The 15,880-nt window shown below is 53.8% G+C and overlaps 1 protein-coding gene across 2 annotated transcripts in view; it reads right to left on the minus strand.

The window, feature by feature from the left end:
- The window catches only part of EGFR (epidermal growth factor receptor), a 129,219-nt gene that overhangs the window by 33,936 nt on the left and 79,403 nt on the right, over nt 1-15,880 (minus strand). For both annotated transcript variants that reach the window (XM_081148074.1, XM_081148073.1), the window contains exons 2-7: nt 6,181-6,332; nt 5,201-5,384; nt 3,984-4,118; nt 2,472-2,540; nt 1,573-1,691; nt 307-448 (exon numbers count right to left, since the gene is read on the minus strand). In XM_081148074.1, the coding sequence (XP_081004200.1) occupies nt 307-448; nt 1,573-1,691; nt 2,472-2,540; nt 3,984-4,118; nt 5,201-5,384; nt 6,181-6,332 (801 nt within the window). The remainder of the gene's footprint in view (nt 1-306; nt 449-1,572; nt 1,692-2,471; nt 2,541-3,983; nt 4,119-5,200; nt 5,385-6,180; nt 6,333-15,880) is intronic.

A 15,880-nucleotide genomic window follows, 5' to 3' on the forward strand; every position in this document is an offset into this window, starting at 1 on the left:
AGAGAGCGAAATATTCTGGACGTCCCCAGCTGGACCTCATTTCTGGGCACTGCCCAGCAGGCGTGTGTTGTGTCCTGGCCAGCCCAGTACGAGACACATGGTAGACAGAGCGGCAGCGCCGACTGTCACCTGTGGCAGTGACCTACCCTGTCACCTGCGCTCAGATGAGCCCCCGGTAACAAGCCTGACAATGAAGCAAACACACGGGCCAAAGACTACCCGAGCCAGGGACTCAAGGACTCCGGTAGGAGACACACGGGACATTGATGCCTGACAATGAAAGGGTGTCACGTGTGGTGAACTCACGGGGGCATTTCTTCACACAGGTGGCGCCGAAGCTGTACTTCCCGTCCGGGTTGACGTCCATCTGGTACGTGGTGGGGTTGTACAGCATGAGCGGCGGGCAGGTGTCCTTGCACGTGGCTTCATCCCGGAACCTGCGGCACACCTGTGTGAAAAATGATAAAAATGGAGACATAGAAAACAATACAAGCGGGGGACACAGTATAAAATGGAGCTGGAGCTGCCAACCCAGAGGAACTAACTGCCTTGGGCGTCTTATACCTGAGCCTCCCCCCTAAGGTTCAGCAGGGAAACCAGCCACTGGAAGCGGCCTAAAGCAACATTGTTTCCCAAAGAACTATCAGCAGAGATGACAAGGAACTAGATATAATCATCACTCTGCTGGAAATTAGAAACATTGTTTCAAATTAGTGTCACAATGTTTGCTTTTCTGCACCAACAGCAATGCCTTCCTGCTATGGATGTAATTGTTCTCGCCCCTTCTCATAAACACCCCTCGCCTTGGTCTCCTCATCAGAACACTATTCGGGCTCCTCCCTGAATCAGCGCTTCCCGGAATCACTATTCTTTCATTTGATCTCAAATAAATGCTTGCTGCCTCTCACTTCGAAACCTTTCAGTGTTAGCTCGACGATACCTGTCGCAGGAGGGACAACCTGCACAGGTAAGCTGAGCAGGGACACTCAGTGCAGTTTTGATTCTGTTCAGAAGCCCCAGGTTACAGGTCAGCTGTTCCATTAGAGCAAAAATCTAGCAAAGTGCTTTCCGGACAGTCAGAAACCTTTCTCTTAGAGCCTCCTGCAGTCACAGGGACAAAAGTGAGCACCTCAAGCCCCCCTGTGTGTCGGGGGTGCAGGCAGGGGCCTCTGAGCCCTGGTGGAAAGAGCAGAGCCGCCGGGGCAGAAGGCCCCACTCAGGATCTCTGTGGCTCATTCCCCTTAACGATACATAACTCGTATTTAGTATTCGGTGCTCACTCTATGCCTCGGGCCCAGTAACAAATGCCACCTGCTTTATGTCATTTAGACTTTCCCATCATCAGATGAGGGAACCGAAGCACAAAGAGGTCATAGCATCTGCCCAAGGTCTCAGAGTGAGCGGGGAAGCAGGACTATAGCAGGTGCTTTGTTTCCCAGCGAAGGGCAGCATCCTTGTCTGACGGCACAGACGTTAGTCCATACGCCTCAGCCACAGGGAGCCACCCACAGGGGCCAGGCGGGGGGGCAGGGCTGGGGGGCGGTGCCTGGCCCTTTGGGAGGCGGGTCTTACCAGGCAGTCGCTCTCGCGGGGCCCCGTGCAGCCCGCTGCGCACTGGTTGTGGCAGCAGTCGCTGGGGGACCTGCCCCGGCAGCGCCCGGAACACTGCTGGGCGCAGATGATTTTGGTCACTGGAAAGGAGCAAAGGTCACCCGTGAGCTGAGAGACGGGGGTGGGGGGAGGTAGGGGGAGGTCATGGCCCAGGGACCGCACAGAGCACTCATGAGAGAGGGTGGGAAAGTGAACGGGGGAGGGGCTCAGTGAGTCCACGGCGGGTTCAGGTCCCCAGACACTCCCCTCCTGCCCCATGAGATCCAGTCACGACTTTTCTTCACGGTGCCTGTTTTTTCCTGTCGGTTTTTCATCACATAGGAGAACTGACCAGGCAAAGTCTAGATTTTTAGACCTCTAAGCCATTCGATATAGTTAGACTTGAGCTTTTGGGTGGTAAGGAAGCACATACAAGTGCCAGAACGCCAGCCAGGAAGCAGTGGCATGGTCAGATGCCAATTCAGGACAGCCGGGCCGCTGAGTGACACGTCCCCCAGATTCCTGGGCCCATCCTGCTCCTACACTCGAATCCCACAGAAAAACCCTCCTGAGAGGAGTGGCTTGTACTTCTATGTAGGTGGGTCCCACAGTGAGGGGGAAGGGTGGGCAGACAAGCCTCTGGTTCCCAGGAAAACCGGCCGAACACACTGTGCGGAGGGGTCACTGGCATCCGGAGGCTGACCTCCACTGGTGCCCAAAACAGCCCACACCTGAGCACCTGCCAGTGGGAGGTGGGCAGGACTGTGTTCACAGGGTGGCTCATGTCTGGCCTTACGGTCAAGAGTGACTTTCGGGACCTTCACACAAGTGTCAGGGGAAGGGTGGCTGGGCACTGCTCTGGAATCTGCACATTGACTCACGTTGCTGACAGTTCTCCTTTCCCGAACCCCAGCAGCTCCCGTTGGGACAGCTTGGGTCGCACTTCTGGCCTAAGGTAGAAAAGCACTAGTTACATTCATGTCTCAGCAAAGGGACAAATGAGAAGAAACCGATGACCCGCTTCCCGAGGCCGGGAGCAAAGGAACAGTCTAGAAACAAGGAATGGCCTTGAAATGTCTCATTCTCGGTTGGTTGGTTCGTCTGGTCTGTTGTCAGATGACTTAAAAGACTCTCAGAAAATAAAAAAATCTGAACCACACACTGCTTCTCAGCCTTGGAAATGAGGCAGAGGAGTTACTGACTTCTCAGGCCTCGAAAACTGAGACTTCAATGAACCCAAAGGTCCTGATTTCAAATCTGCTTAGACTCGGAGAACTTCCCAGCAGCTCCCACAGTAATGTTGAGAGTGTCCACCCCAGTGGGTGGGCCGGCACCCACTGCAGCCTCGATGGGCCCTGTCCTGAGTCACCGGTGGGTCAGTCGCCCTGGGGAGTCAGGGTCTCTAAGTAAAAGCTCCTGGACTCTGAGCCAGAGGGAGAGGCACCGAGTCCAGCACAAGGGCCTCATGTCCACGGTGTGTGTCGCTTTGTTGACTATCTAAAACTTCAGCTATTCGTTTGCAAGCCACTGCCTGGAACACATTTCCAACTGATCAATTTCTGCAGTTTTCTTAAGCGAGGGTCAACTGCAAATCACAGCTACAGAGGTGTCGGATCTCACTAGCTGTGTTTCGTCTTGATCAGTGTTGAGAAATCTGAAGACCACAGTTCTGTCGGCCGAGAGAACAGGCTGACCTCCAAGTCTGGTAGAAAGAGGTCAGCCCTGCAAAGACACAACAACCCGAGGGGTTATGTGCGTCCCGCAGTCTCCCACAGTCAGGAGGAGTTTCGTCTCTGGAATAGTTCAGATTTCAGATGGGAGAGCTGATGATACAAGTGACTGTTAAGCCAGGACCCCATTAATGTGACTGAGAGTTTTCACAACTGCCCCCGGGTGACGGGCACGCTGGCGCTGCTCAGAATCATGAGAGAGGGCGAGGCCGGGCCCGAGGGGACAGGGCTATACCCTCTGCAGACAGAGAGACGGGGACAGACAGACAGAGGCAGAGAAGCCCAGAGAGAAAGAAACGGAGAATGAAGGGCCAAACTAACACAGAAATGTTAAAAGCGATCGTCTGTATGGAGCTATCACATTGCTTTTACTTTTTATCCCTACTTTACCGTATTTTCCCAATTTCTATTATAAGCACAGGCTGGGTTTATAAAAGAAAAATACTTAAGATAAAAATGCTCAGAGGCATCTTCCTGGTAATATTTGCCAACCAATGACTCCACGGCCGGCCTATAATTCTAGGCTGTCTCACACGGGTCTCCTCTCCCGGCAGGCCCTCCGACCGCCTCCGTTTTCGGGGAACGCGACTTTGCGTTACCCGGGCCTCCTCTCCCCCACCCAGCCCCCGCCGCCCTGCAGGCAGGCGTTGGTGGGACACTCACAGTTGCCATACGTGTTCTGAAAGTCCAGCGACATGTTGCTCAGGAAACTGCTGTCGACGATGTCGCGCCACTGGACGGTGTCCACGTTGCAGAGCGCCGGGTTGTTGTTGAAGCGCACCGCGCCCTGCAGGATCTCTGTGCGGGAGAGCGGGGAGCCCGGTGAGCGCCGCGCCGTCTCGACCAAGCGCCTCTTTACCTGCCGCATCCCGCCAGACGGATGCCGGGGAGCCGAGGAGACCCCGCACAGGACCCGGGATGTGGGCCTCCATCGTGAGCCGCATTCCTGCCGGGGAGGAAACTGAGGCAGGGAGGGAGCCCGCCGCAGGGGCCTGGCTGCTGAGTGATGGAGCCGGGGCTCCGGGAAGGGCGTGGCGTTCAATGAGGTTATGGGTTTAACACGCCTGGCGCCGTGCCTGCCGCAGAGCGAGGGCACGGTCGTTACCTTTAATTTTTAAAAAAACCAACTTCCCATCTCTCCTGAACCCTTCCTGTTTCCTGTCACAGGAGCCTCCCTCGTGTCCCAGTCACAAGAATTCAACCTTCCCCTGGGACACCTTCATTCCTTATCCTGATTTAAACGTGGCTAGTTTCTAATGACATGACCCTAAAAACTGTCTCAAATCGGGGCTGACTTTTAGCGCATGTCCCTATACCCGAGGCCCAGGTGATAAGACCGGCAGTTTATTCACACCCTAGGCACAAAAGGTCTGGTCATACTCTCTCTTTCCCAGAGCCTTTATCATTTCTCTTTTTTAAAAAAATGTCCTTATGGCTTTTAGAGAGAGGAAGGGAGAGGGAGAGAGAGAGAAACGCTGATGAGAGAGAATCCTCGATCGGCCGCCTCCCGCACGCCCCCTACTGGGGATCGAGCCTGCAACTCGGGCACGTGCCCTGACCGGGAATCGAACCAGCGACCCCTTGGTGTACGTGCCACCACTCAACCCACGGAGCCACCCGGCCAGGGCGCCTTTACCATTTCTTACTAACTCTCCGTATGTTTTTCGTGACCATGGGGGAACCTGGCTTCCCTCCCCGTCTCACTGTTTCCCATCCTTCTCAGTAACTTCCACCTGCTGCATCTCGCACTCGTGACGCGTGACGCATTTGTGCCTGACAAGTAAAAGTCTTCTCTGAGTGGAATTAAGACAGTGACAGGCTGCCTGGGTCCCAACCGAGTCTCTCTCTGCAGGTGCGGCCTCCCGGGCCGCGCCCCTCACCCTGCAGGTTCCTCATGGGCAGCTCCCTCAGGCCGGTTTTGTTGGGGCCATAGTTGGACAGGACTGACAAGGCGTGGGTGTTCTCAAAGAGCACGTTCCCCCGGATGATCTGCAGGTTTTCCAGAGGAATCTTCTCCACCACGTTGAGGGCAATGAGGACATAGCCGGCAACCTCCTGGATGGTCTAGGGAGATAAAACATGAAGATGGCATTTTCCTTCGAAGAACTCAAGAATGCGAGGTCTAAACGGGTCCAGAGAGGCCAGGACACCTCACTGAACTATGCCCATGCAGGTGACCACACTGAGGGTGTGGAAGGTGACAGGAGTCACAGCCTTTCCCGCACGGTGCCTCCTGAGCCCGCAGGCGGGAACAAAGGGCAATGGGACTATTTAGCAACACTGTGACTCTCGCTTTACTTGGTGCTCAACACACTCAGGTGAAAATGAGAATGTTTTATTAATTTATTTTGTATCTGTCTTGCTTTTTCATTAAAAAAAAAAAAATTAGCCCAGAAGGAGGCCAATGAAATCCAAAAAGTTCAACTACCAGCTCTCTAGAGCCTACTGAGAAATGTGTGGGGCATTTGTGAAATGGCTGTTAAACTTTTGGTAGCTGGAAATCAAACATGGTGGGAGTCTTTACACCAAGGAAATGGGCAGATGCTACAAAGCAAAGCTTTTTAAAAAATTAAGAGCCAGTTACCAGGATACCATGGCTGAAGCTATGGGTACAGGATTCCTGCCAGTGCCCGTGAGCCAGTGGAATGCCAGCCTGGCCTGCCTCTCCTGGACATCCTTTTATAACCTGACACTAGCCGGTAAAGTGGCTTTCTCCTAAAACCTGCACCCGAAGTTCCCTAGGACTCGTAACTGATGTAGCAGAAGCCAATACACGTCCAGGTAAATTCTGCCAAGGCCTTTATTTACCTCTGTTTACTTCTATTATATTTGGGCTGGGCGATCAAATGCACAGACTAACCTTTAAGAAGGAAAGGTCATAGTCTTTCTGCATGTAGGTAATTTCCAAATTCCCAAGGACCACCTCGCAGTTGTTCAGCATCCTCTGGAGGCTCAGGAAGTGGTCATCATAAGTGCCCAGCTGGGTGAGCTTGTTGTTGGTGCCCTGGCACACTAGAGAGAAAAAAAAGAGGTCCTGTGAAATGCCCAGTAAGGCAGCAAAACCAAAATAAAACCATAATTACAAACGTCAACTAACTCCGCGTGCTTTGGCGACTTACAATATTCATTCTGACCAAGGCACATGTGACAAAACATGTTTAAGTTTTATAAGGTGCCGGTCACAATACGGAAAAGCTCATTCCTGCAGAGAACGGACTTGCTCAAACATGTTAAAGATTCAAGGGAACACAGATGAAATTCTATAAAAGCCTTTAAGACGAAATAGTCTGTAAGAGCGTCACTAAGCAAAAAAACAAACAAAACCCAAACATATCATAAAGTATATAAATGATATAATTACAACGTTGAATTAACAACTATAGAATGAACTTTTTACTTTGCAAAAAGAGAGCATGCCACCTTATACGTGTCCAAAGGATATTTACAAACATAATATACACTGGGCAATATTTTCTGACCACAACATTTAGGCTGCAGCTTAAAGTCAATGGCGAGTCGATGTAAATTAAAACCCAAATGGCTGGAGATTAAAAATATTCTTCTAAACGAACGCCTCAGAAATAAACCAAAGGTCTATTTAGTAAAGGGACTGAGTGGAGGTGGGCAACTGGAGGGAAACGGGGGACATCTGCAGTAGTGTCAACAATAAAAAAAATTTAAAGTTTTCTTAATTGATTTTATTTATTTACTTTTACAGAGAGAAACATTGATGTGATAGTGAAACACTGATCGGCTGCCTCCTGCACGACCCCCAGCAAGGACGGAGCCTGCAACCCGGGCGTGTGCTCTGACCGGGTATTGAACTGGCAACCTTACAGGGCACGGGACAACGCCCAACCAACTGAGCCACACCGGCCAGGGCAACAACAGACATTTAAATAAAAACACATCCTCAGGTGCGGATTAAAAATAAAATCTAGTAAATAACAAAGCGAAGACATCCCTTTAAAACACCAGACTCCGCTCCTGAGAAGCCGGCAGCCCTCTGCTTGCCTCCGCTCCCCACGGATCCCGCCGCACAGGCGGGCTCCCGGCTGGTACAGCCTCGGCATGTCGACTCCCGACCGCTGGGAGGTACCAAACTTAACGCAAGAAAACACTGACCGTTCGGGGACAGAGCTGGGCTCTGGGAACACACTTGGCGGTCTGCATTTCAAAGCAAAGGAGAGATTACAGTAACATCGTATTTACAAACCTTGCTCTTTAAGAGGCATGTTTAGGCAAGTGGGAAAACACAAAGAGGCCTGGGCGTCTGAAGCAGGGAGCTTGTTAGTTAAGGGGCTCTACTCTGACCCGAAATTACCCTGAGAGTGAAGAAACACGGCCCCCGGCCTTGGAGGAGGGATCCGGGACCAGCCCGTGTCTCCCAGGCCCGAGGAGGCCGGTGTACAATCAGCAACCAGGTGGTTGAGCAGAGTCAAGGCCAAAGTCAACAGGCAGGAACTTTCTCCAGGAGCTCGTCCTAAATTTAAACGTTCGTGGCTCTTTCATGGGCTTCCTCGTTCCTTCCTCGTGGGAACCGCCTGGCGAGCGTCGCCTGACCGTCCTGCCCGCCTGTGCGCCAGCAGAGAGCACACGCTCAGGCACGGCACAGCCGACCCGAAACCCTCCCACCAGCGTTAGAGGTGAACCACCTTCCCCTCCTCTTCAATTCCGTGGGCATTTCCCTCTGCTCCTCTTTTGGGGCTCATTCAAATTCGGTGGCGGGGGGAGCGCTCGCGTGGGAACAGTGGACGAGATGGAGCCCCCGTCGACTGCTCGGGGGGGACAGTACAACTGTAATTCTTCCAACCACAACACGGGTTGACCCAACATTGCCGGGACCCAGCATTGCCCGGACCCAGCATTGCCCGGACCCAGCATTGCCCGGACCCAGCATTGCCTGGGCTGCTCGGATTTCAGCCTCAGGCTGGGACAGTTGTACACAGTTGGCTGCAAGGCGCGCAGACAGGGCCAGGCTGATTTCCCAACTCTCAGGCCCTTGATAAAGACGCGGCACCGATGCAGGTGCAGGGTTGTGAGGGTGACGCGTGACCTCTCAGCTGGCACACCTTGAAACAGATCTGCTTTCCTGGCCCGCAGACTGCGCCCTCTAAACTTCAGCCTAACTGATTGGCCAGGGTCTCGGCGGCCCCAGGTATCGGCTGTGCCCCATGCCAGCCAGGTGAACGGTGTCGGCCGGGACTCAGAAGGCTGGAGCACGTGTGAGGGGAGTTTCCGCAGCACACGGGGGAAGGAACATAATAGCTGCTTTCATCTTAAATGACCAAGGATATCAGCCAGCACGTTTCTCTCCGCTGAACCAAATAATGTTTATTATTAAATCAATGCAAGTTGCCTGTCCAGTAAGAAAGGAAAACATGCCATTTACGTTTAGCCTGTTTTATTATAGAAAAAACCAATTTCAAGAAGACCGTACTTTGCTTTCATCCATTCATTCACCCGTTCATTCGAAAAGTGATAAACGAGCCCCTAAAGCGTCTATTGGATGAGTGTCCATCACGAGTCTTCACGGTTTACAACTAGTGTGAGTCAGTCTGATAACCAGAAAGAAGATCGATATTTGGCAGATAACTGCAACGTTACCCGCTGCTGATGTGGGCGTGAATTCATCAAACACTCTGGGAACCCGGTGCACAGCTTGTGCAGATAAACCTCTTAAGTTCCACGTCACCACCAAAAGCATTTGAGGAAACAGACCCAAATATTAAAAAAGCTTCATGCAAAACGGTGACCATTATTTATTTTTTAATAGTGGCAAACACCCCTGCAAGACACCCTAACTGCCCAGCTGTCCAGCACGCCTGTCCTTGGGAAGGAGAAAGCCGCTGATATTTGCTCGGCTCGGTGTGAGGCAAGTCCCCGCGACCCCGATTCCAGACTTGGTGGCAGCTGCACCGGAAGAAGCCATCGCGGGGCCTCCTCCCGCCACGTGCCCCGAGGACACAGCAGCGCCACACTCGAACCCAGGGGCACGACCCGAACGACCGGCCTCGGCTTCCGGACCCAACAGACACCCTTGCTTCCGTCTTTCGTACCAAACGTCTCACGTGACGAAATAAAGCCATGAGAAAATGTAAACGTGTGACCGGGGCGTCAGTCGACTTATTAAAAAATAAAAAAATCACAAACCCGCCGGCAGATTTAAGACAAAACTGCCAAGGGCCAGAGAGCTTTTGAACCCAAGAGAATGTTCGGCCGCTTGCTCGTTACGTGTCCCCGAGTGACCCGGCCACGCTCTGCGCCGCGCTTCCCTCCAACGCGGACGCGCGGAAAGGGTGCTGGCCTCCAGGGCTGTTCTGAAGGCGGGCCGCCTACGAAAGCGTCTACTTTCTCTCGTTCAAGTTAGCTACCGAGGCGCGCAGGGTGATCGGGCCGGTGCGGGGGCCTCGCACCTGCCCCACGGGGCCGTCCGAGTGGGGAGTGTTTGGATCGGCAGACGGGCTTCCTCAAAGGCGGGGCGTCAGGGAGGTACCGTGAGAATCTTCACGAGAGAGAGAGGGGAACGCGCTGTACTTTAAATGTCCCTAAAAGGCGCATTTAGGGTTAGGTGTTTACACAGTCTACTCAAAGAAAAGTTTAATATGACTTTACTTCTGCGCGTCTGACGACTGAAAGACGTGCGAGTCCAGCTCCTTCCCGAACGCCGGGACTTGCTTTACCCCGAGGACCTGAAGCAGCGGGACCTGCGCAGCGCTTAGCTCTCCCTCCTCCAGTTTGACGACGAAGATTCGCAGACGCAGAGAAAAGCGGAAAGCCCCGGACCGCGAACATGCCTCCGTTAGCACGTCGCTGTGTTCGCTTGATCACATAATCTACCTGCCTTCCTTTTTTTGGTGGTTTTCTTAATCTTCACCGGAGAATATTTTATCCATTGACTCTCAGAGTGGAAGGGAGGCGGGGAAGGGGCGAGAGAGAGAGAAACATCCACTGGCTGCCTCCCCGATGCACTCCCACCCAGGGGGGGGAATCGAACCCTTGACCCTTCAGTGCTCGGGGCCAAGGCCCTACCCACTGAGCCACACCGGCCAGGGCTGCCTGTTTTACTTTTGATGCATTTTAAAGGCAGGTAGAGGTATCAGTGCCCTTCACCCGCGACACCGCTTCTGGTTCAATGTTAGTTTCCACTGCTGTGGACGTGACACCCCCAGACCGCAGGGGACCCACCCGCAGGCGAGCGCCTGATGAGCTCCCACAAAGGCACACGGGTGTAACCCACACTCCCCCCACGATGGAGAACCCCCAGGCCCTCCCCAGACGGCCCCGCCCGCCCGCAACCGGCACTCTGCCCTTCCCGCTCACACAGCCCTGCGGGTTCGCAGCTCAGGCGGGCGGGATTGCGCAACGCCGGCCCCTGTGTGAGGCTCGCTCCCCGCACGGCGTCTCTGAGACTCATCCGGGCCGAAGGCTTGCACTTTCTTAGCCGTGACAGGTTCAGGCGGGTGTTTTTGTTTTTTTAATTTATCTTTACTGTTGAAAGTTTTACAGATGCCCCCCCCCCGCCCCTCCTGGCCCCCCAGGCAGGTGTTTTATGGGAAGTGATCCGCTTATCACCCTTGGACATCTAGGCCTGGTTATGTGTCTTCTCAAGAACCCTACAATTTATCTTGACTGAGAATAAAAACAATCTGCCTCCTTTAAGCCTCAAAATGCCCCTTGTTTTATGGGGAAGAGCCCGTCCCTTCCCTGTGCTATACGGGCTCGATACCCCCCTTTGCCCACAAGCCTGGGCAAATCTGTGCTGCTGATTGAGACACAACATTAAAACAAGTTTCTCCAGGTTTCCCCAAACCCACTTAGACACGTGGGGCTGCCTGAGTAAATGTGTAATTGTTTTAATTTGTTGTTTTCTTGACGCCACATTAACGGCGGCCGGGGCGCTGAGCCCTCGTAAATCTCCCCCTGGGCCTCCCGCGCTGTCTCGGGCGGCGCATTTTCCACGGAGTGGAAATCACCTCTCTTTCTGACTTCTTCCTATCGTGTCTTCATCTCTCACATTTTCTACAGTGGCCATGCGTGACTTTATCATAAAACATTTCCGGGGATAAAATTGACAAAAATCTGCGTTGAACAAGGGCAGGGGATGGGTATTTTAATAAAAATACATGAAAAATAAAATAAAATGGAGAAGTGATCACGTACAACTATTAAGATCCCGGAAGTTTCCCATCATTCGTGATAGAAGGCTGTGAAAGTGCCTTAAAAATGAGCAATAACTGACGACGACAGGGTACCGTGTACAGAACGCGTCAGAAGGGCAGGTAATGAAGCTGTGAAGCTGTCATCCATCCGCAGAGGAGGTTTCCAGATCTACAAGCACATTTTTTAAACACTGGTTTTGGGTAACACAGAGTACGTTTATATCCCACAGAAAATGTTATAAATCGTGATTACAGTCCCAGGCTAGCCTATAAAGCCCACACAACAGTCTGTAACAATGGGAAAGTAGAAAGTCCGGGGCTGAGTCATAACGAAATGATTAGGGAAACAATGAAAGAAAGCCCCACGTACCATTCCCATGCCCCCGGTGAGCTGAAGCAAAGACTTCGTGAAGTGGGAAGGGCCTCATTAGAATTGTGGAGATTTTTCTTTATTTCCCAAACCTTTATATTTCGTCGGCAGTTCCTTATTTGTCGTATTTGATTTCACGGCTCATGAACAGCCCTCAGCTTGCAGGCGCTGGAAGGGAGCTGTAGAACTGAATTCGAATCCGCTGCGGCCCGGAGACGCACATGGGATGCTCGCGGGGCCTCCGAAGCATTCGGGAATCTGCCCTGCGCATTGTCATCTGCCCACTGGACCGAACCAGCCACGCTCTGGCGCGTCCAACACAGCTACAAACTAAAGCAACTCTAATTAAGCTAACGAGCAGGAGACTTTCAAACAACATCCCTTTTATTTTTTGACGTTGGGAACAGAGCGCCAACACCGGTTCACTTCCGTCCCCAGGATTACCTTCCTGGCCCTTAAAATAATCCCGAGCCAAGTTTATGATTAAAAAATATATGCCCAGTAGAGTGAGGGTAATTTTGCATCGTGTCTACTCTCTTGGGCGTTAACTGGTGTTTCTGGACCCAGAAGGGCCAGGTTTATGAGGGGTTGTGGACTATGTTTCTAGCATCGTGAGGCATCCCCCTCTCAGTGTGACAGTGTCACTGTGGAACGATCTCTGGCCACTTATCTCCGATCTCTGGGTCTCGGCTTCTCATGGGTTACCCTGGCCCCAGCTCCATCTATCTGGCAGGGTAGTTGTGAGCAATATACAATCACGGGCATGGAAGTGCTTCGTAGATCATAACCCTCTCTCCTGTAGCCGTATGCACAGCAGCCAGCCTGCTGAAGTCTATGTCTGCCTGTGGGTCTTCAACGACACCAGCCAACTACCCCCCCCCAAGGGGTTTCGAAACGTTACATGGGCTCGGCAGAGTTGGTGAGCTGTGCTGAAACTTGGGATGCTTTAAAAGTTGGAAATAAGAGACATCACTTTTCAATACGATAGGATGTTGTACAAAGAATGGTCCTAACAATAGAAATTAAAAATATTAAATCCCAGGGCTGGCAATCCATTCCATTTTTTATAGGTAGTTGAATGGCCAGTAAATCGGAAATGAACTGACCTATTACGGGACTATCAGAAACTGATTTGGACTAAAAAAAAGATTTTTAGAGAAGAGTATCCATTCCTTTTTTATTCACTCAAGCCAATAAATCTCTTTTGAGTACCTACTATGTGCCGGGCAGCATACTTTGGCTTGGAGGCCAGTGTCTCTGCCCATCTGTATTTTAAACACGTGGACACACACTGGACAGAAATTCGTGGATGTACCTGGTTATACGGAATCTGACACCTATGTGGCCAGGCTGCTCCTTGACCGAGCAGCGGATGCTGAGGGGGCGGGGTGCCCAGGAGAAAGCACAGCACACGGGATTTGGTTTACAAACCCTCCACGGGGAAACGTGAAGAGCAGGGGAGTTGCTGTGCCTGGTGTTTCCTTCCTGGAGACCGGAGGAGGCTCCTCCTCTCTGGCCCCGGCTCCGTTTCCTAATCTCCTCGGGGGCCTGCTGCTTACTCACGCTCAGGGCTCCCCCCTCGCGTGGGCATTCTTCCGCGATGAACAACACCGTTTCCCATCCAGCCTCTGCTGGCCCAGCCGCGGGCGTGGCCTCTGCCTCCCCTGCGGCGCCGGTGCTCTGCTCCGCGTCCCCAGAGTCGCTTTCTCCGAGGAGCACTCCGGCCCCGCCAGGGAGGGGCAGTGCGGAGTAGGGGACAACACCCACGCCTCACATTCCCGGCACCCCCAGTTTGCAGAGCTCTCCCTCCAGGAGGCCACAGCTGAATCCTGCCTGTCCCCCGATGTGCAGGGGGTGACCACGCAAACCCCGCTGAGACGGATGGGCTTGCCCATCTCACCCGCCGGCTGGCACCATGCAGAGCTGGGAGACCTGGGAGAATGGGGGCAGCTCAGTGTGGGGTGTGGGGTGTGGGGAGCGGTTGGCAAAGTGGGGAATATAAAAGTCCAAAAGGGGGTTAGCGTCAAAGACCTGGGACAGCAGCTTCCAATCCTGACTAAGGCGGACTCAAGGCTCCCCCGGCTGACCACCCACCACCTTTCACCTCCGACTTCACTGGACCCTGCTCAGCAGAGAGCCGGTGAGGCTGCTGGTGGGAGGGAGCAGGAGCCCACGGGTGCCACGTCCCCCCAGCCCCCGGCGCGCTCGGCCGGCCACCTCGCACCGGGCAGTTAGCGGTGTCTCGGGCGCAGCTCCGTTCCTCCTGGATACGCCCTCGCAGTCTAGGTCCTTCCCAGCAAGGTGACGCGCACGTAAAGGGAGGCAGGGCCTGCGAGGCTTCCTCCTCGGCCCGTCCCCACCCAGCTCTCATACCTCCTGCCTTATTTCCTCCTCACGCTCCCATGAGTCACTCCCTAGGGACAAAGGCTGAGTGACAGTCCCCATTCTGGGCTGTGGGCGCGCGGGCAGAGTTGTCCCATCGAATTCACTTGAATGCCACGCGGGGCTGGAAAGCACCATGGCGCGGTGGGGGGTCAGGTGGCGCTGTGGCCACTGAGGAAGGTGCCCTGCGACCTGCGCCAGGGCCGGGAGAGGGCTGTTTGCGCTTCTGCTCACTCACTTATTCCACTAAGACGTGGTCCATACAACAGCACAAGGACGGTGGCCAGGAATGAACCGGAAGCGTCACTGCCCGGAAGAAATATATTGGCCCTTTGGGAGATGACTTTATACATGAAAGAACCACAGGCCATCCCAAGGCCACGCGAGAGACGTGCTGAAGGAACATGAGTCAGAAGGCGGACAGATCCCCAACCTCCCGCTATCTGGATGGGCACTCGAACGCTCCGCATCGCCGAGCAGAGGAAAGTGTCACAGCCACACTCAGGGTAAAAGAACAGGCTCCCGTGAGCGCGGGGCCGGCTGGTGACTTCACGCAACGGCCCACAGTTTACCCCGCCAAGAAACCAGTTGTCTTCCACTTGCTGGTTGGCTCCCTGTGCCCCCCTCCTCTGGGTCGCCGCCCGTATCCCACTGCGGGGTACAAGGGACCCCTTCTGGGTCTGGTTGTGGGCACCTGTGGGACTCACTTCCACAGCCTTTCTCCTACTGAACGAAATTCTGGGAAAGACGTCATTGGCAAGGAAAAGAACACTTTACCATCCAGAATCGGGGGGCGGGGCTTTCTGGGGAGCGTTTCTCTGCACACAGACTGTTCAGGTTCAACCCAGCACCCTGAGATGGTTTAAATGTTCTTTTAAATTTTTTCTTCTATCATTACCCATCTTTTTTTTTTTTTTTAATATGTTTTCATTGATTTTTAGAGAGAGAGGAAGGGAGAGGGAGAGAGAGAGACATCGATGAGAGAGAAACATTGACCAGCTGCTCCCTGCACGCTCCCTACTGGAGACGGAGCCCACAACCCGAGCACGTGCCCTGACCGGGAATCTAACTGGTGACCTCTTGGTTCACGAGTCGAAGCTCAACCGCTGAGCCACACTGGCCGCGCCTCCCCAGCCCTTTGACTACAGAACAGTAAGCAGACTTTCGATGGCACCTGTCCCTGACCAGTGGCTGTGGGCTCACAGAGCTGGAGAACGCTGGCCCCACTACAACCCTGGCAACTTCTGCATCAGGGGCCATCTCTTTTCCCTTGGTCCGTAAGGGAGAGACTCCTGACCCCTGGGAGGGCCCGGCGAGCCGGGAGGCTCTGTGGTCACAGCACCTGGCACGTGGCAGACCCTAGTAAATGCCACCGCGACTCGAGTCTGCGCTGAACCTGGCCCAGCTCCCAGTGGGATGAGTCGCTTCCTTCCCTCCAAGTGCCCGAGGCTGACCCTCGCCCTCCGCGCACTCTGCTGTGTGGGGCCTGGCGGGCGGCCCCGAGCTCTCGCTGCTGGGGAGGGACAGCTGGAGCTGACCGCAGCCAACTGGCCTGCCCTGGTCACAGGGGCCAGCCGAGGGCTCCGGAGGAAGGCGTGTGGACCCCTTTCCGCCAGGCACTTGGTGGGGAGGAAGCCACACCTACC

Source organism: Miniopterus schreibersii (genome assembly GCF_964146895.1).
Source record: "Miniopterus schreibersii genome assembly, chromosome: 9".
NCBI lineage: Eukaryota > Metazoa > Chordata > Mammalia > Chiroptera > Miniopteridae > Miniopterus > Miniopterus schreibersii.